Source organism: Zalophus californianus, chromosome 15, assembly GCF_009762305.2.
Source record: "Zalophus californianus isolate mZalCal1 chromosome 15, mZalCal1.pri.v2, whole genome shotgun sequence".
In the NCBI taxonomy this organism is placed as follows: Eukaryota; Metazoa; Chordata; class Mammalia; order Carnivora; family Otariidae; genus Zalophus; species Zalophus californianus.
Window position 1 is genome coordinate 56,417,190 of NC_045609.1, and position 27,064 is coordinate 56,444,253.

The following is a 27,064-nucleotide window of genomic DNA, read 5'->3' on the forward strand; positions in this document are numbered from 1 at the left end:
TGTCTGCCGTTGCCCGAGAACTTGCTATGCGCCAGGCACCAGGCTAGCCCATTACCCTGGGACTTGATCCTCCCAACCCCCTGTGGCGTGAGGGATGGTTTCATCCCCATTTTGCAGATAGGAAAACTGAACCTTGGAGATGATAAAGAGCTTGCCCAGGTCTAAACCGTGTCTGCTTGGCAGGAATGGTCTCCCTTAAGGCAGGGGTCCCATCTTACTCCTCTTTTTCCAGCACTGCACTTGGCCACCACAGGTGCCCCAAAAAAGGGTACAAAGCTCAATTACACAAGAGGAATAAGTTCTGGAGGTCTGCCACACCACCCTGAGCCTATAGTTTATAATACTATTTGTGCACTTAAAAATTTGTTAAGAGAGCAAATCTCTTGCGTTCATAGCACAATAAGTTTTTAAAAGTCTCCAAAGAAAGGAAAAGAGGGTGTGGGCAGGGGCGGCAGGTAGCAGGGGCAGTGTAGCCTCGGGCATATGTGAGCCCTGGGCACCAAACAGCCAGCCATGGTGAGCCGCACCGGCCCGGCCGCCTCACAGGGCAGCCCCTTTGCTGCTGCTAAGAATGGGGATTCCCCAGAGCTGAGGCGTCTGAGCCCGGGGCGGGGGCGTAGGATTCAAGAGACTAGTCCCACTACTATTCACCCCAGGGTGGAGGCAAGGAGGAAGAAGAGTAATCAAAGTCCGAGGTCCCATCCGTTTCCTGGTTTGACTGCAAAACAAGTGCACAGCGCCCCGTGAGCAAACATCTTTCCTAGTGCTGAGCGTTATTAGCATCATCCACAGACATGCCCGAGATGGAGCCCACGGAGGAATTCTCTCTAGTCTGGGAAGTGTGGAACCCACCCAGGGGCCAACGTCCTGAGAACCCACACTGAGCTCAAGTCTGAACCTTCAGATAAAGAGGCAAATGGAGATTTTCTTACAAGGATCAGCAACCCTGGAGGCTCCAGCTCCACAGCCTGCAGTGCAGAAAGAGTGAGCCCTCCGGTTTCCCACAGACAGGCGGGCATGGGACTGACAGGTCAAACACTGATGTGTCATGGTCCACACCCACACTTGCCAGAGTCCCTGACCCCTCTCCCCAGAGAAAGAAAAATGGGGGACACAGTGCTTACCGGTGCTATGTCCCCCTTCCTCTGCTGACTGCTTGATCCAGTCTCTGGCTTTGTCGATGTGAAATAACTTCAGATCCTCTTCATCTAAGGCAATGTCTCCCCAAAAGACAGCTGGAGAGAAAAAAACATAAATGGATCCATTTAGGCTGGAGATCAGAAAAAGAGATGGATTTATTAATGCCCCAGAGGACATTAGATGTTGGGTAGCAAACTCTAGAAATGACAATCCATCCAATCAAATCTCTCCCTGAACCTAACACAGCGGGCTGGCAGAGACAGAAGAATGGCGTATAACAATTCTGTTTATCAGAGCCACAGGGCTGGAGCCAACCACCATCCCGATCAAGGCCTAGGTCTGTAAGGTATTTTGAAAGGGCACCCTGTCTTACTCGAGCTGTAAGCAGCTCTGGGCAAAACCACCACATAGAGATAGCTGTTTCTTTCTTCTCCAGAGTCCCCAGGATAAAAAAGAAAAGCATAATGTGATAAATGATACTACTGTTCACAATATTTGCTGCCCTTCCCTGGGGGAAGATTATATTTCTTTGCCCCATTAATGTCAGAATCGGCCACTTCACCTGCTCTGATAAATAAATGTGAGAGAAAGCCCTAAGAGTTAGCGCATATGTCCTCTTTTTCCTTTCCCAAAAGACAAGCAATGTTCTAGATAGGGGCGACTCTATCACTCTGGGCTCTAGAGTAAATATGATGTGGAGCAAAGGTATGGCTGACCAGGATGGATATGTAGCGTGAATGAGGAGAATAAAACCTGCTAGTTTTACAAGTCTCTGAGATTTGGGGCTATTTGTTACTAGAACACAGACAAATGTGTTTATCCTGACAAATACAGAAATTGCTATCAGAAGTAGTATGCTGCTATAACAAAAATCTGTTGCGTTTGGGCAAGGCAGTGGGTGTCAAGGAAACTGTTACTGAAGCCTGGAAGGAGGTGAACTATGTTATGCAGTGATGAGGTACCTGGTAAAAATATTGGCCTGTATTCACTTGGAAGGCAGAGGATAAGCTGAATGTGCTATGGCTTTAAGTGAAGAGATTGAGAGTCAGAATGTTAATAGCACGCCTTGGTTGCTATTAGCTGTGTTTGATAAGGTACTGCAAGAAAGAAAAGGGTTTTATAGAGAACTGGGCAATTTATAGTGGGAATGTAAAGGCATGGAGAGAGTCCAGAAATTCAAGAAGAGCCAACCTATTCTCATCACTAAGCAATTAAAGAAAAACTGAGAGGGCCTTTGAGTAACAGAGGCTAATTAAAACTTAACTTTGTGGTGTGGAGAAATGGGAACTCTCACCCATTGCTAGTTGGAAGATAAGATGGTATACTACCTATGGAAAATCATTTGGCAGTTTCCTAAAAAGTTGAACATGATCTTAAAAACATAATCTTAAAATCTGAAAGTTTCCTAAAAAGTTAAATATAATCATATGATCCAGCAATTCCACTCCTACGAAATCTTCCCAAGAGAAATGAAAAGATATGTTCACATAGACATAAACTCAAATGTTTACAGCAACCTTATTCATAATAGCCCCAAACTTGAAAACAACACAAATGTCTATCAGCTGTTGAACACATAAACAAAATGTGGTATATCTATAAAATAGTAAGCTATTTAGCAATTAAAAAGAACAAACTTTTGACACATGTATGACACACGTATGTACGGACTACATGTATGAGTCTCAAAAACATCATGCTAAGTGAAAGAGGCTAGATGCGAAAGACTACATGTTACATGATTCCATTTATATTAAATGTCTAGAAAAGGCTAATTTATAGAGCTAGAAAGATTAGTGATTGCTACAGTTGGGGGCAGGACTGAGATTCGGCTATCAATGAGCACAAGGGAGCTTTCCCCGGTGGTGGAAATGTTCTATAATTTAATTGTGGTGATGGTTGCACAACTATGAATTTACTAAAATCACTGAATTGTACACTTACAGTGGTGAATTATACAGTATGTAAATTATACAAGAAATCTGTGTGAGAAAAAATAAACCACTCAACTTTATGGCAAGGACCAGTCAAGATGGTGCCCAATACATTCCTTCAGTGGGAGAAGAATGGAGAGGGACAGGAGACCAAAAGCATGGTTCCCTCAGAGAGGCCTAGCAAATGCCAGGTGCCAGCAACTAAGTCCAGAGAGAGAGAGAGAGGCATGTCTAGAAAACAACCGTGATGTGACCACCCCACCGGCAGCTGAATCAAACAGGAAGATGACTAACATTTCAGAAAAGCATGTGCCAGAAGAGCTACTAGCACGGCCTGCAGGAGACTGCAACTCTTTGAGACTTAAAATGACCCCAAATGATCCTTGAGCCCCCAACCTTCTATGGGGAAGGAAGTGGGCTGAAAAAGACGTCCTCTTCAGATATGGCCAATGAGAATAATGGAAAAGAAAAGACAGACCACCCCCCCCCCCATGGCGCCATGGAGGGCCATGGAGGAAAGATGATCGGAGAACTACTCACAGGAGGTGTAATCAGAGCCCTCCCCTGGAGAGCACACATGGGGAAGACACCTCGTGGCCTGCCAGTGCATCCTAGTCCATCTCTGGAGCCAGAGAAGAGCAGAGCTCTAAGATGTAAGTTTCAAAAACAATAGTTCAGGGAACAGCAAAGAGTGCTGGGATTGATTAGTGATGTCTGCCATGGGCAAGTGTGGGAGTGGCAATCCTCCAGGGTGTGTTTGCGGTCCCTGCTTTCATCTTTAGGAAGAGAATCAGGGTGATACTGCTGTAGAAAAGAAATCAGAGGTCTGGTATAAAAGCAATGCTCTCCTTAGAAATAGAAAAGAACAAATTGAAAAGCGTTCCCAAATAAAATAAGATACTGTCACAACACATAAGAAAAAATGATGGATCAACAATTAGCACTACACCACTGTGCAATAGTATTTTCTGCAAAGATGGTAGCCATTTCTGCAATATGGTAGCCAATTACTACATGTGGTTACTGGGCACTCGAAATGTGGCTGGTGTAACTGAGGAACTGAATTTTACGTTTTATTTTATTGTAATTAAAATTTAAATTGCTACATGTGGCTAATGGCTATATTATGAATACAATATAAACAATATAAACTAAAATTGTATATGGTATACATAACATAATATAAAATAAAATAATAAATTATATTTAAAATAGCAGCAAAAAGCAACACATATCTAGGAATAACCTCGATACAAAAAGTGTCATACTATGTCAAGAACGTAAAATCCTACTAAAAGCTATAAAAAGTGACTGACATGAAAAGAAAAACATACTATGTTCCTGAAACGTTCATTCTTTTCAAATTAATGTGTAGGTTTAATATGCTTCAATCAAAATTCCAATAATGCTTTTATTATTGACAAAATGATATTAAAGTTCATCTGCATAATTAGGTGTTAACAGTCAAGAAAGAGTACTAAAGGAAGACTGGCTTCATTGGACTAATTAATATGTTACATGTTATAACATATATGTCATAAAAATACATGTTATAAATATGTTATAAAGCTACAACAACCCTGCAACATAAAATAGTCTGGAAGCAATCCCTAGGCTATATAAGAAAATTCATATATGAGGAGGTCTCACAAATTTGTGGAAAGAGGGGGACTAATCAATGAATTATGTTGAGACAAATAGGTTAGCTATTCGAGGAAAAATCAGGTTGGCTTTGAACTTACACTACACCAGAATAAATTCCAAATAAGTAAAAAATATATTAAAATTTAAAAATTAAATCAACAAATTGCCAGAACAATATTTAGAATCAAATGAGCTAATAAGTCTATGGATTCAAAACACACAGCTATTGAATTCTTACCAAAAGGCAAAAACATGGCCTCTGGCAATCTCCTAAGAGAAGCTCTGGGAGGGTTCCTTTCTCTTTCCCCCACCAACCCTGGCTACTAAAGTGTAATCCACAGACAAGGAGCAGCATCTCAGAGCTCCATAGAAATATAAGATCGCAGGACCCACACCAGACCTGTTGAATCAGAAGCTGCATGTGAACAAGATTCCCGGGGAGAGCGCATGCACACTGAAGTCTGAGAAGCACAGACCCAAGGCGCCAGAGATTTTGCCTCCATCAACCATGCCCCTGGGGGCACATAGAGAACTTGAAAAGATAGGCCAGAGGAAGCATCTAAAATGCCCATCAGTGAAAATGCCATGGGCTTCAGTCTCGGCGGACCCCACTGAACTCCAACCTGCAATTTAGGGAGTTGTCACAAGGTGGTGTTTTGTTAGGAAGCTCTGGCTAGTAACTCTGTCGGGAATAGATTATGAAATACAATAGGAAAAATGCTTTTCAGAATCCAAAAATAGAAATCTTTAAAGTAGTCAGGTCCAGTTTTAAATAAGAAATTTGCAAATATAAAAGGAGACTAATTTTAAAGAAATACTTTCTAATGATATCTAATCAGTGATGTGCTGATAATTAACGATTGGCTAGGGGAGGGGAGAGCCTGGTTTGTAGCGTTTGCTGATATCCCTGGTGTAACTCCCACGATGGCGGATTTCGAGGTGGCAGAACATGGTGTTGGGAAAAAGAGCGTACCATGGGCTCTCACAAGCTTGCAGGTGAGAACCAGCTCCAGCAGACTACTGTAATAATAACGATGAGTAGCTATAATGTTATGTTCCCTATCTGATCCCATGTGTATGCCTGACCCTCAAGGCTTCAAAAGATGACCATGAGTCAGCCTTGTAGGGAGAGGCTCCCATCCCAGGATTCTCACAGCATCTTGCCCTGCCTGTCCTTTCCCATCTACAACAGAAGCATACAGCACTCTGTCTCGGATACCAGGCCAAATGCATTCTATCTGTCAACCTCAAATGAAGGACCAGAGAGGAGATAAGACTCGGCCAAGGTCATGCAATCAAGAAGAGGCTTCACAGACGTTTTAAGCTAGCCAAGGCCTCCCAGATTCCCAAGCCAGATTTCTCCCTGACCAAGCCACTCTTACCAAAGTTTCACATTCTAATAAGAAATGTGGCATTAAATAGCTTTCCTTACTGCAGGACTTCTCAGAGCCTTTACAACCCTAACAAATACCACGAGTCTCTAAGAGAAAGAGAATGCAGCCTTTCCCAATGTGGTTTGCCCTGGATTCTCTTTTCACTGAATCCTGATCTAAGGAACACCTTTGGAGACTGTTGCACTGCTCAGCAATCCCCCAGGAATTATAGAATCCGAGGCCTAGAAGGGGCCCTACTGGTCCCTGGGTCCAACCCACCCACTCATGCCTGAATGGCCTCTTCTCACACACTTCCAGTGACACAGAGCTCACGCCCTTCCAACGCATCCCCTTTATCTTGGATCAGCTCTCTCTTTTTCTTCCAAATCTAATGTTTCAGTTCTTCTCTCAGGAGCAAGGCACGGAAGAGAAAGGGATTGATCCCCTTAAGCACCAGCCAGATGCCAAGCTCTTACAATCCTCTAACCCTGCCGACGGCAACTCTGTGCAACACACATCATCACACTCATTTTTTGGATGAGAAAAGCAGGCGCAGGCGATTGGGCAATTTGCTCTGGGCCACCTCTCAAGTCCACTCTCAACAGCCATCCATCTTTGCCTTGAAATGATCCAGGCTGCTCAATGAGGGAGGGAAGCCTACAGAGGAGGGACTAATTTAGCCTGCGGGGTAGAATCAGGAAAGGACTCACAGAGGGGGTGACACTTGAGTAGGAGGATGAATTACAAGCAGAAGTTTGTCAAGTGGACAACAAGAGCAAAGGGCATGCTGGCTGAAGGAGCAGCATGAGCAAAGGACCTGTGGTGAGAAGCAGCAAAGCAGTGTCAGGACAGGAGCAGAAGGGGCCCAAAGAGGGGAGCCTGGTTGATGTGGGGGACCCACTCATGTGGACTGCCAATGACAGCAAGAGCAAGGGAGGATGTGAGGCCACAGGAACTGAGGGGCTGGGCAAGGGGGAAGAAAGGTCCAGACACTAGGAACAGAATCGAGGGCTGTTAGAGCACCCATGGGGGAGCTAGTCACAAGGAGCCCCTCACTTTGGTTCAGCCCTTTACAGTTCCCTGTGACTCTCCTCTCCTCCCCACCACTCACCCCATACCCTCTCCACCACTCACCCCTCCCCATCACTCACTCCAGACCCTAGCTCAGAGCCTGCCATGTTCTGGGCCTTCAGAACGTGTTCGTGACAACCGAGGGCATGTACAATCCCCGTTGAAGTCACAGGGGAAAGCTTAGCCAGACCGTGAGCCTCATTTTATGGGGGAAAGTAAGGCTTAGGGGAGTTAACAACTAGTCCACATTTACAACCTGTGAGAAGTGGATGGGCCTTGAAATCAGACCTTTTGGCTCTAAACTTGGAGCTCAGCTCACTGCCTTGCACAGGACCCCGCTTCTTGAATTGGGACTCCAGGTGGGGGCTGATCTCACGGTCAGCAATAACAGCCCAGTTTCCAGAGAAGCTGCTGGACTGACCAAGGCTGCAACAGCCCAGCCAGGGTGCTTCCAGGGGACCGAGTGCCGGAGGGGTGGGCCAGGGTACTCTGCACACCCCTTCCCACCTGAGATTCCGAAAGTCTGGTTGTGGGAGGATCCTGGGCGTGTGATACGTAGTCCTCGGGTGGAGGCCTACAGAGCTGGGGAGCCCGTGAGCCAGGCAGAAGCCCAGCCAGTCAGGGGGAGACCCCTTTGACTCTGCCATCACCCTGCCACCAATCGTACCCTCCCCAGGATTCTGTTTCCTGGTGCCCTGAGAGTGGGAAGCGCAGGGGGCCTGACACAGCGTGGGGATACCCCCCACCTTCCCAGTCCACCCTGGGGCCCACTCCAAAACCGGCAGAGACCTGGATCTATTATCCCATGGGAGTGACTTCCACAGGTGCTTATCTCTCCCACCCCTCTACCAACCAGGCCATTTCCTCACCTTCATATCTACACTTACAACTTGGGCCTGAGCTAAGAGGTGGTCTAGTTTTCAATCAGCTTCCCTCACAGGGACCTCATCGCACATGTTCCACCGAAGAGCTGCATCTCAGGACACGCCAGCTGAGATTAAAGCAGTGTGGAGCCACGGAGACATCATCTATACTCAGAAAGAGGGAGTCTGGTTGCTGTGTGTGATGCTGGACAAATAACTCTTCCCTTTGGTGACATTTTTCACCCGTACAAGGAGACAGCTGAACCAGCTCAGTGCTTCCCAAGTCATGGTCCACAAACCACTTGGGTTCGAAGTGTCTAAGGAGAGCAAACGTATATGAGTATATGACGCTAACCCCAGGCCCCAACCCAGGCCTATGAAATCAGAATCTCTGGGGACAGAATCTCCAGGAATATACATTTTAAACTCATGCCCCCACCCCACCCCCGACAGGTGACTCATGCTCACTTTAGTCTGGAGACCAGGGGAGTCCACCGCCTCTGAGGTCCCTCCAGCGCTAAGGTTTGATTTCCCTACAATTTCTGTATCCCTCCACCCAGGGCCCGCCCTTTATCATCCCGATGACAAGCCATGCAGGAAGGAGATGGCGCTAATGCTCTGTTTAAGAGTTGCCTAGAGAGAAGCTGAGATGATCAGAGGAACTAAATACGGTGCATTCTGACATGGGAATTCCTCTCAGCAAACAGGCTGAGGTAGGGTGCGTGGGCCCAAGGCAGGGACGGTTACAGGGAAATCCTACCCAGAGACACATTTAGTTCACTTCAAGTTTCCAGCAGAGGGATTTAACAGGTTTAAAGCAGTTCTCTGTGAATCTTTGTCAAGGGAGTGTATGTACAAACAAACAGGGAGGGTTTTTTTTTTTTTTTTTTAGTAAAAAGTTAATCGGCTTAAAGTGTGCAACTAAATAAGCAAAGCTTACATTAAAGTGACCCACAGAGAAAGGACCCCATGGAAAGAAAATTCTAGGAAATACAATATGGCCTCTATGTTCTTTTGTAGTTTCACGCTATAAATATTCATGGGGCAGTGTTAATGGGGTCCACAGCTCTATGCAACCACAATAGTTTTTTTGTTTATTCTCAGGACCATGAACTTTGAAACCATGAACCTAAATTTCAGGACTCTGCATTCAGGCGCATTTGCAGAGCATGAGGGGAGAGGTTCAGGCTCTCGGAGGACAGAGGAGAGGAAACGGGGCGAGATGTGAATCACGCCTCCTGGATCTTTTGGTCGAGATTAAAAAGTAGGGTCTGTTTAGTATGGGAGGCCTCCTGTCTCAGGGTGTCCAGCTGCTCAAGCTTGGAAATGGCCCCCATGAGGGACAGATAGCTTAGTTACTCAAGCATATGGCCGAGAGGAGTTGGGAGTTGGAAATATTTTAATTGGATCAGATTCATTGCAAGTTTCACATGCTTTAAAAAAAACTAGTCTGAATCATGGAATTTCTAAGCTAGAGAGAGTTTAAAAGTCATCCAAGCAATGTCCTTCTTTTCCATGTGAGGAAACAGGTCCTGGAAGGTTAGATGATGTGCTCAAAATATCACATCCAGAAGCCATGTCTGCCAACTCTCAACAAGTGCTCTTTCCATTTACACCAGGGATGGCAAATATGAAACAAACATGTGCTCCCCTCCCCCCAGGGCAGATATCCCTAATCACGGCCCTCCTGTCCATCCTAACACAGTGCTTCAGAGGCCAGCATGAATTGATAGAGATGGCACATGAGCTGGGCCCTATTTGCTATCTACACCCTACACCATGCTGGCAACGTTCATAACCTATTATCCACTGGTTCCAGCTAAGGGTTTTCTATTCAAAGTCACTTACAGCCTGAACTCAGCAATCTGAGAGCACACAGGAGAAACACCCCTGGGGCCTTAGAATCCATAGGGCTCTCCCCATGTTAAAGGTCAGTCAGGACTGAGGAGAGCACCACATACAGATGGCTGAGCTCCGAAGGCTGGTTCCACCTCAGGAGCACACCCAGCCCTGCCTTCTGCCTCGCTTGGCACCATCTTATTTTACAGATGAGCCAAGGGCATCCGGCTGGTGCCTGGGCTGGTGGCCACCTTGCTCAAGGCAGATATGGCCTCCTGTCTCGCCCCTGCTTCTCCATCACACTATGGCCGCACCAGCGCATTTCGGAGCCATGCCACATCTGAGCTTTCCACGCAGGACTCACTTGGCTTAAGAAATACCTGCTCGGCTATCTCCCAGAAAGAAAGGATTATCCACCAGATTGGCAAGAGCAGGAAGGTAGGCCATATTGGCAAGGTTATTTAAGTTTTATAGTTCCAAATAGGTTTCATCTCATGCACCAAGCCCACTCAATTGGTCATGTTTCTTGGAGCACCTCGAGGTGACCTCTTGGGCCCATAGAAAAGAGCACCATGGTCAATTAGCTAGGTCTGCCTTTGTCATGGGGGAGAAGCGGCATCCTAGGTGCCCCACATTGGCTATTTACAAATGTATGTTTTAAAGATACTAAAAGTATTTCCATCCATGTAAAAGAATATCTGCAGCAAATCCTGAGCTATGATTAAAGTTATTCTTTCTGTACTTACTCTCCACCCTCTCTGCCCTGCCCAGGAAGGCTGATCCTGTGGCCTGCCTGCATCCTCCATGGCCCCCGGCTCTCTGGCTTCTGGGGGCATTCAAGCAGGAGGAGACTCTGGCAGATGAGATGGAAGAGGAGGGAGAGATCCAGGCATTTCTTCCCTCCTTTCTCCCCGGGCTTGGTGCTCTGTCTCTCGCAGCAGGTGCATCCCTCAGCCACTTCCCCTTCTGCTTGATTCCAGCTCCTATAACACTGCCCCCCTCCCTGTCCCTTCAGCCACAGGGGTGGCTTGCTGGCCTCTGGGTGCTTCATGCTCTTCTTTGTCCCTTAACCCTGCCTCTGTAAGTAGTCTCTTCATGAAGGTCTCTTCAATTGAAATATCTGGGGTAAAGTCTGTTTCCTGCTGAAACCCTGGCTCACATTGTTCTAAGAAAAATCCTTCTGTTATTTCCACAGCTGAATAGGACAATGGCATTCAGACTGGTAACAGGACTGGCTACTTTGGCCTAAGAGCACACTTTCGCTGCTTCATTCCAGCAGAATATGACTTACTGCCCTCTCACATGCGCTGTGTTCCCACAGCCTGAGCTCACAGGCCTCCACTCAGTATTGGAGAGAAGGGTGCAGTTTAGGTCCTAAGAGCCAGAAGCTTCTTTGGCTATAATTTTGCATCTTATGTGCCTGATTCCAGGACCAGGCTTATCTCATAAACCCTAATATCTCCACTGTGGAATGATCTTGCATAGAGCCACAAGTTACCAGCGCAATTATGCAGGACTCATTCTGAATACAAAGGCCCATTGGAGACCCTAAGTAGTGCAGAGAGTGGAAACATATGCAGGCAGAGGGTAAAGGAGACCAGGCATCCACCTCCCGGCCAGAGCTGCCCACAGTGGTTCATGTGACCTCGGACAAGTTACTGCCCTACCTCCCCAAGCCCTCAGGGTTCTCACAGAAAATGTGAAAAACTTAAAATAAATAATCCCAGTGGTTTCTTCTAGCTCTGACATTCTACAGGATTTTACTCTGAGATCTTACCTTGTATATCAGTGATAGTAATGAGCTTATCATCACTGTGACTAAATTTTCTTCATAAAGGTCCAGCAAGTTTAGTCTATTGTGGCAGAGATCATTTATGGTCCACCAATACCTTCTCTCCCTTCTTCCATAAGAATGGAACCTCTGATTTTCAGTTCCAGGCCTTCCCAAAGAAACATCCCCTTGACTCCCCTGTAGCTCTGTGGCCACATGACCAATGAGATAGTAGAAGCTGACGTGGCAAATGGCATCTCCTGCAAACATTCTTCTCATACATTCTTAGTCCCTCTTTCTTTTCCATGTCTCCCATGTCTAGACTGTGTTTGTGATGGTTTGAGCTCTGGCTACCATCTTGGGCCATGAGGACACAGGCCTCAACCTCAGGAGAACAGAGGGGCAAGCTGTAAGGAGACTGTATCCTGGAGGATTTCCCGGAGCAGAAGACATACTGGCTGGGCCTGCATTGCAGAACCTCCAGACTTGGATGTGAGAAAGAAACTTCTAGTTTGTGTCACTGATGTTCCAGCTACCAATATATTGTCTCTCAGCTCTAAATCTACACTTTTGTGTCATGCTTTGTGATGCAGGAGCTGGACCCTCGAACACTTACTCCTTTGCCACCTGGCATGGCATGAGGCTTTATCAGTACAGGGCACTAGAGGGAGAATGCCAGAGGAAGGGATTTTTTCTTCCCAGTTCCAGGGGTCTCATCTTTCTTGTTCCTACGGAGTGGCTGCCAGCAGTGTTCAGGAGACCCATGGGTGCCCACCCTTCAGAGTTTGGCCCATACTCCAATGGGCGACTCCCCACTCATCAGTCTCTTCCTGTAGCACCTCAGTGAGCTTCTCCAACTTCTAGTGAGCCACAGCCACACCCTCTCCTATGAAGTCAGAGGTTCAGTCTGGGTGGGGAGGGTGGCCTCTCTCAAGTTTACTCCTTCCCTAGTAATTACTCCGCGTGTCTGCTCATTCTGTTTTCCTTGGAGTTCTCCAGTAGCCACTTCCCTCTTGCTAGTTTATAATCCTTTATATTAAATTTTTGAATTAGTTTCTCAAATTACTGGTGTGATTTCAGTCTCCCAACTGGACCTCGAAAGACATAGCCAATTAATGTGGGTCCATTACTAGCAAACCCAAAATCTTAACTGATACAGCCATGCAATCATCACATGAAAGAAGTGAATGATATGGTACAGAATAAACTTTCTGCTTTTTAGAAATCTTCTCTCCAAAAATTATTTGTGACAAACATGACAGATAAAAGGTTGAAGTTCCTAAAATTTAACAGTTTCTACAGAATGTTAAAAAAATGACCATACAATTAGAAAAATGAGCATGAAGAGAAGGGGGAAAAAAGGCTCATAAATAAGAAGAAAATAACATGAAATAAACAGCATAAACAGGAAATGTACATAGCAAAAGATATACAAATGGTCAAAATAAGTTGCTAAAGGTTCAAAATCATTTGTAAAGGACATACAATTACAATATAAATGCAAATTGAAGAAACAGCAAATTATTCTTCTCTTATCAAACCAGCAAAGATTTTTAAACTAGAATACAGAATGTTAATCTTTTTTTATTAACATATGATGTATTCTTTGTTTCAGGGGTACAGAATGTTAATCTTAATGGAAATTCAAAGGAATGAAAAATATGAAGGGCAGTTTGAAAAGAAGAATCCAAAAGCATCTACACTTTCACCTCAGCAATTCTACATGTGGGAATTTTTTCTAAAGAAATAATGCTTAAATGCATATAAAAATCTAGCAACAAGGATGACTCCAGCGTCACTATGTATAAAATCAAAAGAAAAGACTGGGGAAAATCTCTATGGCCAAAAACAGGGGATTGATTAAACAAATTATAGAGCATCTATACAATGATGTACAAAGCAACTTAATCAACGTTACAGCAGTACATTTATTACACAAGCAGCTTTACTATCATGCAAAGAAGGTCACGCCACTAAGTGAAAATGAAATACCAGCAGGCTCAAAGCAGTATGTACAGCATTTAAAGAAAAAACATAAACACACATAAGAACTTTTTGGAAGAATATACAACCAAATGTTAACAATTACTTCTAGGCTATGGAATTACTGAAATTTTTACTCTTGCTTGCTCTTTATATTTTCTAAATGTTCTTCAGTGGCTGTGTATTAGCTGTGTAATTAAGAAAACCGTTTTATGTTAAAAAGTAATCTCCCTTTCCTGCCCACCTCAAGGACACCCCAATGCTTATTGAGCATGCCTTGATGAACTCATTCATGTTTCAACTCTGATCTCGAATTGCAGCTCAGCTTGGGACCTCTCCCACACGTAGACCCATGATCTCCCTCCTATCTTCCCTTCCTTTCCATTCCCAAGGCCGTAGCCCAAGTCTGGTCCTCCTGCTCCCAGGCCTAGACCTTCTGGTGGTCCTCCTGTCTCCTGCTTCTACAGATCCTAAGCAGTATATGTCTTCATTATAATAGTGCTCTGCTCAAGAAACATCAATAGCTCCCCATTTCCTAAGGGACATGTTTCAAATGTCTCAGCTTGATATCCACTGTTCCAAGCTTCTCAGTCTTGTCTCTGCTACTCTGCAAAGTAAACCAGAGCAATCCCCCAGCTCCAGACACATCAAAAGCACTCCTGCTATCTCACCTTGACTCAGTTCGTAACGTGCACCCCAGCTTCTTTGAATCCCATCCATCCTTCTAGGCCAAGATCAGGGCTTACCAACCCCACTTCCCAGGAAGGCTTCCATGATTTTCTTATGGTAATTGTTACCTTTTCCAAATCCCTCTGGTATCTCATTTGCTCAGGTTTTCATTTCACAAATACTGCTTGAACCCCCACTATGTGCCAGGCACTGTGCTGCTGACCAGGAAACCAAACGAGTCTAGTTTCTATGCCTTGGAGCTCACTGTCTCATACGGAGACAGACATTGAGCAAATAATCACACCACTGACCATGCCCAGTAACGGACAGTGAAAGTTGCCATGCAGGGAAACAAAGGTGATGAGAGATTTAAGAGAGGAGTCCTGATGGAGAGCAGGGCCTAGGAAGGCCTCGGAGGGTCGGGGGTTGGAGGGGAACGATATGTAAGCTGAGGGTCCTAAGCAGATCTGATTTTGTAAATATGATCAAAGGTGAGTTTCAAAAAGAGCACTCTGCCAACGCCATGGAGAAGAGACTGCGGGAAGCAAGTGGGGCAGCAGGGAGAGGGGGTCAGGCGCTGTCGCAATCAGCCCAGTGGGGAGCCCACCTCTGGCCAAACGGTGGCGGTGGAGGTGGAGGAAGGGGACTGGCAGGACTTAGGCTGGACTGCGCGAGAGGGAAAAGAAGAGACAGCTATCCGGGATGACACCGGCGTTTCTGACTGAAGCACCTGGGTGGACTCTGGTATCACGTGGTACCTGCCGCCACGGAGCCCAGCCTTTGGGAGTCAAGCTGAGTCTGAGCCCAGGGTGAGAGGATGGGAGGCCAGTGCCAGCTCAGCGAGAAGGAGAATGGACCCGGGAATGTGAAAAAGAGTTAGGGTGGAAGGTAGCCGGCTCCTGTGGGAAACTGGCTCAGGCAGGACTCACATCAGCTCAAGGCCAGTAACCCAGGTGGGAGGAAGGGGAGGAGGCTTGGTGCAAATTGCAGGATGAGCTTGGAGATAAGTGGCCCAGCTGGCGGAGCGGGCAGAGACTCCGGGCTGAACGTCAACACTCAAGTGCTCATGCAGACGAGCTTGAGAATATTTATTGGTAATTGACAGAAGTGGTTAGAGGGTGGCGTGATCGTAGATAGGTCTGTAACCAAGCAGCAGGAAAGCTCGGTTTCTGTTGCTATGTTTGCATCCAGGCAGAACTGTATTATGAGCAGGCTAAGAAGATACCATGAGAAACCTACTTATATGCATTTGGTTTATCTGTCATCCTCCCTCTGCTTCATGGAGGAGAGCGAGAGAGCTGTGGAGCAATAAATTATCACTTGCCACATGATATGGATCCCAAGAGAACTCTTTGTAGCCCTGAGAGAGAGAAGCGTACACAGGCCACAGAGAGATTGTCACTTAGAGAGAAATTCTTAAATGGGGAACAATAACAGGAGTAATAGTAACCGTCGCAAAGAGAAGAGCCAACAATTAATAATGGCTTGCTAAACACTTCTGTTCACTGCCTCATTTAATCCTCCAACAAACCTATTTGATGGGTTTTTGTACAATTCCCATTTTCCAAATGAGGAAATGAGCTCAAAGAGGTAAAAATACTTAGTCAAAACCACACACGTAGTGAGGACAGAGGCAGGCTTCATGCCACGGGCTGCTGGAGGCCAAAAGCAGTCTCTTAAACATGACATTTCACTGATCTGCTCTGTCTCCCAATGGCCACTCACCCATCTAAGTCCTCTCCCTCCGGGGTGAAGAGAGTGACTGGACCCATCATCCTCAACCAACCTGACACCAGGCACTGTCCCGGGCCTTCAGGGAAAGGGACAGAGGAACACAGAGGGGACAGATGCCATGCAACAATTTGTATCATTTCTTCCCGATGCTTTGGGACTAAGAGTACTTTGAAGGCCAGAACTGTCTTATCCTTGCTGGAGTCCTAGCCAAGGGTAGAGAAAAAGGTAGGGAGGAGGCAGTGGGCTATGGTGCTCTGGGGAGCAAGTACACCAACATGAACCTCAGAGTGGACAGCACAGAGGTGCTTGCTGACGGCGTGGAGGGATCCAGAGGAAGGCAAGTGGCTCCAGGCTTGGAGAGGCCATGTGCTTAGGGAAGACAACAGGGGTTGGAGGTCCTTGTTTCACCATGTACGAGTTCAATGTTCCACGCACGCCCCAGCCCAGCCTCTCCCCTGTGTGCACCTGGACCACATCTCCAGTGCCCACAGATCATAAGAGCCCAGACCATCTCCCATGAGTGCTCAGATCATCTCCTGGCTATTTGAGAGACCAGTGGAGAGAGGAGAAGGAAAAGAGCTTTGAAAACCATCAGGCATGACCCCAAGCTCTAAGGCAATGCTGTAACCACTGTGAAGGTTAATATTGTAATTCTCCTTTTGAAAAGCATGCCGAGGGATGAGAAGGCAAATGTTTGGGGATCAAGGAAGTTACATCCTCTATTCAGATTACTTGACTAGGTGTCCACAGCAGAAGGACTGTGCCACCATCAAACATGATGTGGGCCCAAATCCTGCTTGCACCTCAGCTATTTGCAACTTGGGGGAATGTATGCTTTTATTTATTTTTCATTCTTTAAAGATTTTATTTAATTATTTGAGAGAGAAAGAGAAAGAGCATGAGCTGGGGGTGGGGAGGAGCAGAGGGAGAGGGAGAAGCAGACTCCCCACTGAGCAGGGAGCCCAACACGGGGCTCAATCCCAGGGCCCCAGGATCATGACCTGAGCTGAAGGCAGATGGTTACCAACTGAGCCACCCAGGTGCCCCGAAGAATGAACGCTTTTAAAAATAAGAGTGGCTGGGGGCAGGGCGAGGGGCGGGAGGCATAGGCTGAACGGAGGCTCAGGCCCAACACCATTCACACATCTCCAAATAGTCAGGGGCTGGCTTCTCAGTGGGGCCTACACAGCTGGTTGGCTTGCAGGGCGTGGAACCACCCCTCTGCCCCTGCCTCAGGATAATAGCAAGGAAGCCAATGACATTCGTGGCACATTTGTTTTCACACCAAGGTCTCTGGATATAGAAGAGCTATGAGCAGTGGTGTCGTCAGGAAACGTAAAGCTCTGGAAACATCATCTGGCTTCTATTGTTCAGATACTTGGTTTCCTGCCACTTGGAAACCTTGTTGAATTTTTGTGAGATGATAGTAATAAAAACAAAAATATTTACTGAATATTTACCATGTTCCAGGCACTATTCAAAGGCTTTGTCTATACTAACTCGTGTAATCTTCATAATAACCCTATGTGGTAGATGTTAGTATCCACATTTTACAGTGAAGCAAACTGAGATTCAGAGGGCTGAAGCAGGTTGCTTAGGATCCCACAGCCACTAAGTGGTACAGCCAGGATCTGAACTCGGGCACTTTGTCTCTAGAGTCTGCGCACTTAGCCCCCAGGTGTCTCACAGCATGGAAGGGGGCGCTGTTCATGGGACTCAATTTAAGCCACGTACTTTTTGCGCATGACGGGTTCTTCCAGGGCCACAGGATTACTGCAATATTTCACATTTATTGAAGGATTCCATTCACTCCAAAGCTTGGGTGCAGAACCAGCAGGCTGGGGAGGAGGCTGCCCAGTCTGGTTCCTGTCCTGAGAGCAGCTAGAGAAGCAGCGAGAAGCAGAAGGTCCTGAACTCACCACGGGAGGTGCTGCTGAACGGGACAAGCTGCTGGCCTCTCTACACCCCGCTTCTATCAGAAGCATCTTCTTGCTGAGGAGGTCATGTTCAGCCCTGAGCGTGGTGGGTGCCCTGCAGATCCAGGGCTGCTGTGGATGGCTCCGTGGTTCAGCTCCTGCCCTCCTCTCTCACTGGGCAGGGGATTAAAGGATTTGCTCCCAACATATATGCCACTCCCAGAAGAGGGTGTGAGACACTGATCACTGCAGGACTGGCGAAGAGAAAGAAGAGAACAGTGGGCTCCACTGATGTCAGAGTCGGGTGTCCATGTTGGACGATACCATTGAGGACTTTGTCTTCAGAACCTGAGTTCCATCTACAAAGACAACATCGGAAGTCACAGGACCATCAACGTCAGGCAGAAGGCCTGGGCATGAAGCTCAGTTTCCCCGTGTGCAAAATGGGAACTGACAGAGCTGCCTGTTTACTCCTGGGGCTGGGTCAAGGTCAATGGGATGGAGCTCCTGCTCTCACTCAGCTCTTGGACCATGCTCATCCAAAGGGGGTCAAGCTGTGCCCCTCCCAGGCCTCTCCTCTCCCAGACACTGCCCGCCCCAGTGTGAGTCTTGCCCACTGTTGGGGCCCCTGGGTTCTGTTGGGCATCTGAGGGCCACACTCGCTTTGCTTGCTTGAGTTGCCGTGTCTTTGTATGACAGTTACTGAGGGGCCGAGACCATGTATTTCTTCACCCAACTCAGTCCTGGCCCGTCCTCACCTTCACTTACTTTTTTTTTTAATCTTTATTGAGCTATAACTCACATACCATAACATTCAGCCCTCAACTACTTAGGAGACACTATTTACCAATAATTTTCAGGTCTGAATGTAAGAATCCCTAACTACACTACGTGAAATCAGTTGTTCATTTACTAAAAGAATTCAAATTCCTCTATAGCGTGTCAACAAAGAGCTCAAGAAGGGGCCGTGTGTACCTGCTCTGTGCTTTAATGATGTACACATCAGTCACTGAACGCTTGTCTGAGCCAGAAGCTGTGCTAAGCACTTGACAAACATTGAATCATTTAATCCTTTCAACAATCCTGAATGGTGACTATTAGCAGTTCTTTCCAAGTGAAGAAACGGAGGCTCAGAGAGGTTAAGTAACTTACTCCAGGTCACAAAGCCCCGCACAGGCATCAGGTTTTGAATCCAGGTCTGTCAGGTGTCAAAGCCTGTGCTCTTCCCCACCTCAGGCCTTGCCCCAGTGCACTTCAGGGGGTGAAAGATTAGAAAGAGAGATGAACTAGATGCTGCTCCTGCCTGGAGAAGTGGGAAAATAAACTTCCATTTCCATATAGCCCTGAAATATTTTGACTCCGTCAGATCAGCACCTGCCCATCAGCAAGGACACCATGACAAGTCGGAATGAAAATAAAGTTGTAAAATGCCAGCTGCCCTGCCCTGAGTGTGGCCCGTGGGGGTGGGAGTCTGACAGGAGAGAGTAGGGGTGCCAGGGAGACTGGCCTCTAGGAGGTACCATGGAAACCTCACAACTGTGCTTAAGAAACCAGGGCACCTGCTCCTGCCATGAGGATGGAAACCCCCGGGGGGGGGCACTGCCCAGGACCCCATGACCCCCCAACTTGGAGCGCTCTTAGGAGGGCTGTAGCCCACTGGGCCAGGTCTGCATCACTACTTTCCAGGCTGACAGTCAGCATGGAGATCCCTTCAGCTGTAGACCCAATCCACACAGGGCCAAAGTCATCCGTTCCTCCTTCAGCAAATACTGATGAGTACCCCACAACGTGCCAGGCACTGCTCTAGGCACTGGGCTTAAAGCAGTGACCGAAACAGACAAACATCCCCGACCTCACAGACTAGGACATTCCAGCCTTGCATTGGTAATGTGAGGGCTGCTGGCTGCCCCAGGGAGTACTGTCCTCAAGGGCTCTGGGGGGCTCTGAAAATCAGGAGCTGATGCGTGAGGTCACTGTGTCTGGGAGAGTTTGACAAGGTAGAGTAGGGCCCCACATTTCAGGCAGAAGTAAGGTCTGAAAGTGTGGAGAGGGAAGAGTAGCTTCCAGACCAGCACCCTCACCACTGGTTCCTAAGCCATACGCCATCAGCCATCAGGGAGCACTGACTATATTCATTTATGTAGCAATACATGTTTTTATCACAGGTGAACATGGAGTAGTGAGGAAGGTCCTGGGATTTATCAAGCTGCCAGCTAGAAAGGAAAGCTGACTGTCGGCCAGTTTCCTTGGGTTTAGTAAATCCAGAAGGCTGCACAGCACTTTACAGTTTACAAAGCACTTTTGCATCATTTGAGCTTCATGTAGACAATTTTGTGATCTAAGTCACACATCCTCAACTTAACTCTGGGCCGTTCCATGCAGCGCTGCATGTCTCCCCACTTTTCTGCTTAAGAACTTTTTCTGAATCTGTTAGCGACCATGGTGCCTGCACACACAGACGCAGGCTTCATGTACCGGAAATAATGCCTGGAGGAGCATGGCAGGTCCTATTTTCCCAAACTGGCTGAGGCAATACCCCCTATTCCACAAAGTCTTTTAACAATGTGACTTTGATACTCCTCCCGTGGAGAGCTGGGTCTAGGTTCCTTCCCTGGAATCTGGTAAGGCTTGGGACCACGGTGGAAATGACGACATGCAGCTCCCAAGGCAATACAGCTTCCATCTCGTTCTCTTGGGATGTGAGCTCTTAGAATCAAGCTGCCATGCTGTGAGGAAGCCCAACTAGCCCGCATGGAGAGACCACACAGAGAAGCCATTTGTAGGCTCCCAAATGAAGCTCCAGATGATTCCAGCCCCCAGCTGTCAAGTCACACCCACCTCCATCAACACCACCTGCAAATCTTCCCAGGAGAGGCTCAGACACTGCAGAGCAGAGACAAATCACCTCTGCAGTGCTCTTTCTAAACTCCTGCAGAATCACCAAAACAATAAAATGGTTGTTGTTCTACACCACCGAGTTTGGGTGGTTTTTTACACAGGAATCAAAAGAGCAGGGAGCACATAATGAAGGACAGCATTTCTTTGGAGAAATGCTCCAGTCCCCTATTGTATGGGCAAGGAATTCTACGAGACTTTCTGGAAGCTTAGCAGAGGTCCTGGTGAGGGCAAGTGTCCATCAACAAAAGCAGCTACTTCAATTCACTCCCTTCGTTGGATTTCCTCCTTCCCTGTTCTACTCTTCCTGCTTCTTGGGATCACCTCCCAAACGAACTATCGACACACAAGTCCTTTTCTGAGGAATCCAGCTGCAACTAGCCACAGGTCTGCCCTATAAGGCAAGTGGTTTATTCTCATTCCCATTTTGCAGATGAGAAGACTGAGGCATGGAGAGGTGAAGTGACTTGCTCAAGGCCACACAGGGAGCAAAAGGGATAAGGACCCAGGCCTCTGGTCCTGAATCCAGCTAAAGAATTGTGGATGCGAGCAAACATGCAGGAGAAGCCCTCAGAAGCTTTGCAAAGGTTGCTCTCAGAGGCATGGTGGTTGGGAGGATATCTTATAATTCACTATCAATTGAATCCTTGGCTGCACTTACAGTATTAGATGAAAAAATCCCAAACAGTCAGCAGAGAGAGCTGTGGACTGCTAGGCAGAGACCGCGCCCAGGAAGACCAGTGTACCTCACCAGCCCCAGGCCAGGAGGACCGCACACATTCGCTCTCACTCCACCAGCATCTGATTTGAAAAGCATCCTTTTTTACAGCATTAAGTAGATTGTTCATTAGTAAATTTAAACGTTACACTTTAAAACAAAGGTCCACATGAAGATGTTCTTTTAACAAGTTTCTAGAAAACCTGTTTGTAAAGAACCTACATAGATAGCAGGTGCTGTTTTCAGCACTTTAATCTGTTTGGAATCATCCTCATTTATAAACAAGGACACTAAGGCACAGAGACATTAAGTGTCTTGCCCAAGGTCACACAGAAGGTAAACAGCAGAGGAAATGATAAAATTCATAAATGGTAAAATGGCTTTCAAAATGGTAAAAGTAGTGAAATGGTAAATAGTAAAATAGTAAATGGTGAAACACTTACCAGTTTGGTCAGCCTCTGAGAGGCTGAGCTGGAAGCAAAGGTCATAGAATCACAGAACACTAAGTAGGAAGGAGCCAGGGGAGCAAATTCAAATGCCCACAAGGTGTGAAGTGGGCGCAGGGCAAGACAGCTGACGGACATGGACCAAGAGAACCAGCTCCCCGGGCCTGTCAGTTTGCAACCGTAACAAGTCTAACCACGTTATCCTGCAGATGAGCAACTGAGACCCAAAGAGGAAGGGGCTTGTCCAAGGTGACACAGCTCCAAGAGGCCAGGACCAGATGCCCGACTCTCCTCCCTGCACTGTGTCTGCAGCATAATGCACTGTGTCCCACTCAAGAAATGGCAGGTGGGAGGTGTTTTAGGTTCAAAGCCCTGAAGCCCTCCTTCTTGGCAGAGGAGTCAGAAGTTGGGATTGACTGGGATAGGACGAGAGGCTGCCCCTAAACATTTGGTTTAAATGTGGAACCAGGAAATGCAGTGCTCCCCCTGAGCCTCAACGCATGTCCTTCCATTGAGATCTCAGTGCCCTGGTGAACTGCTTTTTGTCCTTCCAGAAGGCTTTTCTTAGCTCAGGGAATTTCCAGAAGCAGGGACAGACTGAGATGTGACCTTTTCCCCAGGTTTCCCTTGCCATCGCCCTCTTCTGGCCACTCTTAGAATGAGCACAGCTTAAGGAGAGGCCAAGGCGACTGAAGATCAAGGATGACTGCGGAGCTTGCCTGGAGCGGGCTGAAACCAAGCTCCCAAGATCCTCTACTCTCCAGCCCGGCCCGCCCATCCCATCCCGTGTGCGAAGTCACAGAACACGCATGCCCTGGTTATCTAGCATTTTCTACAAAATTATTGGAGGCGAACCTGCCTTACGGTTATTCCACAAGGCTGCGACTGGGAGCTGGAGGGCTCTCCCAGACAGACCTGTGCCTCTTTCACCCGGATTTGCAGCACCCAGCATACCAGAGGTGCTCAGTACATTCCTGAACAGACTGATGGCTTCCCGAGTCGAGGCCCCAGCTGCCCACATCGGGGCCCAGAGGCCCCAGCACATATCCGTAGAGTCCAGGACCTGACAGGCTCACGGGATGGTTGATTCATCTCCTTTAGACCCCGCCCCATTTTCACAGCCTCAGTCTCTTTTCCCGGCAAGGTCACCACCATTCCAACAGTGCTCCAGAGACTTCTCCCTGATCATGGGCTGGGTCCCATGACAAACTGAGATAGCTCGGTCGGGACATGCTACCTGCTGACATTTTCTCAAATGACCCAGGAACCAACATTTCTGCCCACCTTCCTAACTCAGAAGCCCCACCAGGTACAGCAATAGGTGGGTATTCTGAAGGACTATTCCTGCAAGGTAAGACCAGGCCCCTCAAGCCTGGTTTGAGCTTCAACCTTCAGAAGATACTCAGCACTCGCAGCCTCTCGGTCCTCCCGCCTCCAAGTGACCTGGTCTTCCCCCAGACTCCGCCCAGTTCTGATCTGTCCGACCCCCAACCTAGCCCACAGCCGCTGCAGTAACAATACAGATCATTACAGGACCATCTCATTACTCCATTTGCAGAAAATTTTCCCATACATCATGAGACCTCCTATAATTACTGTCCCCAGTTTAGAGATGAGGCAACTGAGACTACCAGAGGTCTCCAGGGAGTGAAGAAGTGGGGCCACTGGCCACGGCGCTCCCCCAGCCCCGGCCGACCCCAGCACCGGGAGAGGACCGAGGCTGCGCTCTCCGCTCCGTGTGTTCATCTCTGCGGGCCGCCGGCCGCCGGCCAGGAGTGGTCCCGGCCGGAGCTCCCCAGACTCGTGGGCTCTCGGGAACCCGCGCCCGGGCCCCGGCGGCTCTGACGCCCGGAGCGCTCGGGCTCGGAGGCCACGCCCCTGGGGAGCCACGAGCCGGCTGGTGGCTCCGGGAAGGGAGCCGCGGCGCCCCGGCCCGATGTGCGCCAGAAAGACCCGCGCGTCCCGGGGAGCCGCTTCCTGAGGGATTAGAGCACGTGCCGGCTTCCATCTCCGCGCCCCCCAGACCAGGACCACGCTGAGGGGGCTACAGGGAACTTGGCGGCAACGCAGGTCACGCGCATTCTCCCTCAGCTATCACTTTCCCTGTGCCCGCCGTGCAGCTTTTCGGGTTTTGTTCTTCTCTTCCCAAGAGCAGGCACGAGATCTCGGGAAACTTTGCGCACAACTTGCAAACGCGGGGAAACCGGGGCCAGGGCTCCCTCCGAGCCCGGGAGCGGCGCGCCCAGCCCCGCGCGTCCGGCGGCCGCTCGTGCGGAGCACCTGGCTGTCAGGCGGCCCGGGCGCCCGCCCTCCTCCGCTGTGGGAACGCTCCCGAGGATGCCACCCGGGGCGCGCCGCAGGCCCGCGGCCGGGACGTCCCAGCCGGAGTGGCATTGTTTTCCCGGGGAGCCGGGCAATCTCGGGGGAGGGGAGGGAGACCCGCCCCACAGACGGCCGCGCAGGCTTGCCCACCACTCATTTGCATTTCAAAGGCAAACTTCTGCCGGACTTCCCCGGCGGCGGCGGCGGCGGCACCTACCGGCTTTGCACGGGTCGTGGTAATGCTCCAGCTGCTGCTCCGCGCCCTCCTCGCCTTCCGGCGCCGAATAGTCCGGGGCGGCGTCCGAGAGCTCCGCCAGCTCCCCGGCGCCGCGGGGCAGCGGCGGTAGCAACAGCAGCAGGACAGGCAGCAGCAGGGGCACCGGGACCCCGAGAGCAGTCGCCCGGGGCATGGTTGCGAGGGGCCGACGGAGAACGAGGGAGCTGCGTGCACGGAAAGCTCCGCTCGGGCCAGGGACCGCGCACAGGGGCAGGTCGGCGGCGGCGCGTTGATTACGCACGGCTGCCCGGCATGGCTCGGGCGCGGAGCGAGCAGAGCGCGGCGCCCCGGTCCGCGTCGGGGCGCCCAGGAAGCCGCCGCTCGGAGCTTCTTGCCCGGCGGCCGAGGCTGCGGCGGCTGCGACTGTGGCGGTGGTAGCGGTGGTTGGAGCAGTGGCCGCTCCGCCCCTCTCCACCCAGGCTGGACCACACAGCCCTCGCCGGGGGCCCTGGGCAGCCAATCACTCGGGCGCCCGAGGCGAGGCCCCTCCTCTTCCCGGCACCTCCGCAACTTCGGAGGAAGGGGAGCGAGGTGAAGATGCTGAAGGCACCGACCCGGGGGCCCGCGGAGCTCCCACCGAGCCGAGGGCTCCCTTCTGCCGGCGCCACTTCGGTCTCTGGCTCCCGAGAACGTTGCTCCTGAAGATCAAGGCTGGACTTCCCGCCTTGTTTGTTGGCGTAACTCACTTTACAACTCCCTGATGCACACGTGGGCGAAGGCAGGCAGAAGTGGCGGCGGCTCCGAGCTCAGCACCAGGAGCCCGTTGTGCGCGGTCCGCGTCGTTACCAACTGGCTCTGCTTTCGGACAATCGTTTCTCCTGAGGAATGAAGTTAATCTTCTCGCTGGTAGCTTTCAGCTCAAAAAAGAAAAAAAATCAAAGATTACGATTCTCTCAGCTTTCTCAACATCCTTCGTCCAGCCACAAGGACGCTTGCTGCAGCACCCACCTCATCCAACGTAGTGGCTGGTGATATGGTGCCTTAGGGCAAGAATTATTTAAAATGACAGATTTCCCCTCTTGGTGACCCTATCCTTTAGCAAAACTGTTTAAGATACTACATACAGGCAAAAAGATTGACAAATGAACAGCTGTACGTGCTATTTGTGTTAAATTACAGACATGTTTTCATTAAATAAGCCACTCACCATTAACTTGATGGAATAAAAATGACCAATTTCTGAAGTCTGGTTATTTTTTGCCAATTAAAAACATATGCCCAAATAATTTAGAAGAATAATCAAGAGAGATTTGAAACCCACTCCCAGGTTGTACCTTAAATGTAAAAACTGTCAGAACTAAGCCATTTTGACTTATAGACATAAAAATACTATTAACATGAGGCATTTCAAAGACCTTTTTATGCAAGCAAAATTGCCCTAATCAAGAAGTAAAACACACCAGTGTGTAGAGATTTTTCAGCATCACGCCCAGTAGAATCTTTTTTCATTTAAACTGCAAGCAAAAAATGAACTAAACTTCCTTTTGGGTTTCCACATGATTTCACAGCCACTAATGACAAACTAGCTGACAGGGAGCCCAGAGCTGGGCTTTATATACAGGACTCTAATTTCTTGCATTATGGTAATCTGTCTTACCTATTAACTAGGATAACAAGTCCTTCAAATCAGTAGCGGTTCAAAACTTAACTACTGGAAGGTGGCTTTTGGGTATTTTGTCTTCACCCTTAAAAAGAAATCCAAGTTGACCCTGTTTCATCACTGAATGGGCACATACAGAATGGAGTCAGACTGGGCAAGAAGATTTGATTTGGAACTCGTAAGTGGGAGAAAGAAATCTGGGGGGAATGGATGTTACCAAATGGCAGGGAAGAGGCCAAGTGGCCATTAAACAGGCGATAGGTGTGGGAAGGGGTTGAATGGCATTTCTGCCTGAATGCTGGAAGGAGTCAAACCCAACGCCATAGTTCCCTGCATTGAATCCAATGAAGGTCACCAAGTCCACATCTAAAAAGCCTAACAAACTTCTGTGACACTTCCAGGTCTCCAGATGGCACTAGGCAAAGAGCCAACTGGCTTCCTCATTAGCAGGGAATTCCTCTGGAAAGTAGGACATTACAGGAGACCTCTCGTACAAGCCCTGAGGTTGTGAGCTTTTATTGCCTCTAATTCCCACCTGGTGAGTAGCTGCCAGGTCTTCTCACCAACAGTCTTTGTCCAAATATTTTGAAGACAGTGGTGTTCCTGAATGAGCAAGCTGCACAGTTTTATGTCAGAAGCCTTGTTTTGATGCTACTTTGGCTCTCAGTCAACAAATAGCAACAAAACATTTGGATCACAGTATTGAGAGATTAGATAGGAACAGCTGAAAAGGAATGGTTAATTTTTATCAGCTCCATAGTTCCTGATTTCACAAATTACTTGTACATATTAAACTCTAATCTGGGTTCACATAATTTTTAAAATATATATTTTTAAATTTAAATCCCATGGGAAAACTAGAGGTAGAT

At 48.4% G+C, this 27,064-nt stretch overlaps 1 protein-coding gene across 1 annotated transcript in view; it reads right to left on the minus strand.

Moving 5' to 3' along the window:
• Window positions 1-25,718, minus strand: part of TLL2 (tolloid like 2) — a 120,363-nt gene extending 94,645 nt beyond the window's left edge. The window contains exons 1-2 of the mRNA XM_027597114.2: window positions 24,536-25,718; window positions 1,125-1,235 (exon numbers count right to left, since the gene is read on the minus strand). Coding sequence (XP_027452915.1) covers window positions 1,125-1,235; window positions 24,536-24,728 — 304 coding nt within the window. The 5' untranslated portion in view covers window positions 24,729-25,718. The remainder of the gene's footprint in view (window positions 1-1,124; window positions 1,236-24,535) is intronic.
• Window positions 25,719-27,064: the final 1,346 nt, after the last annotated feature.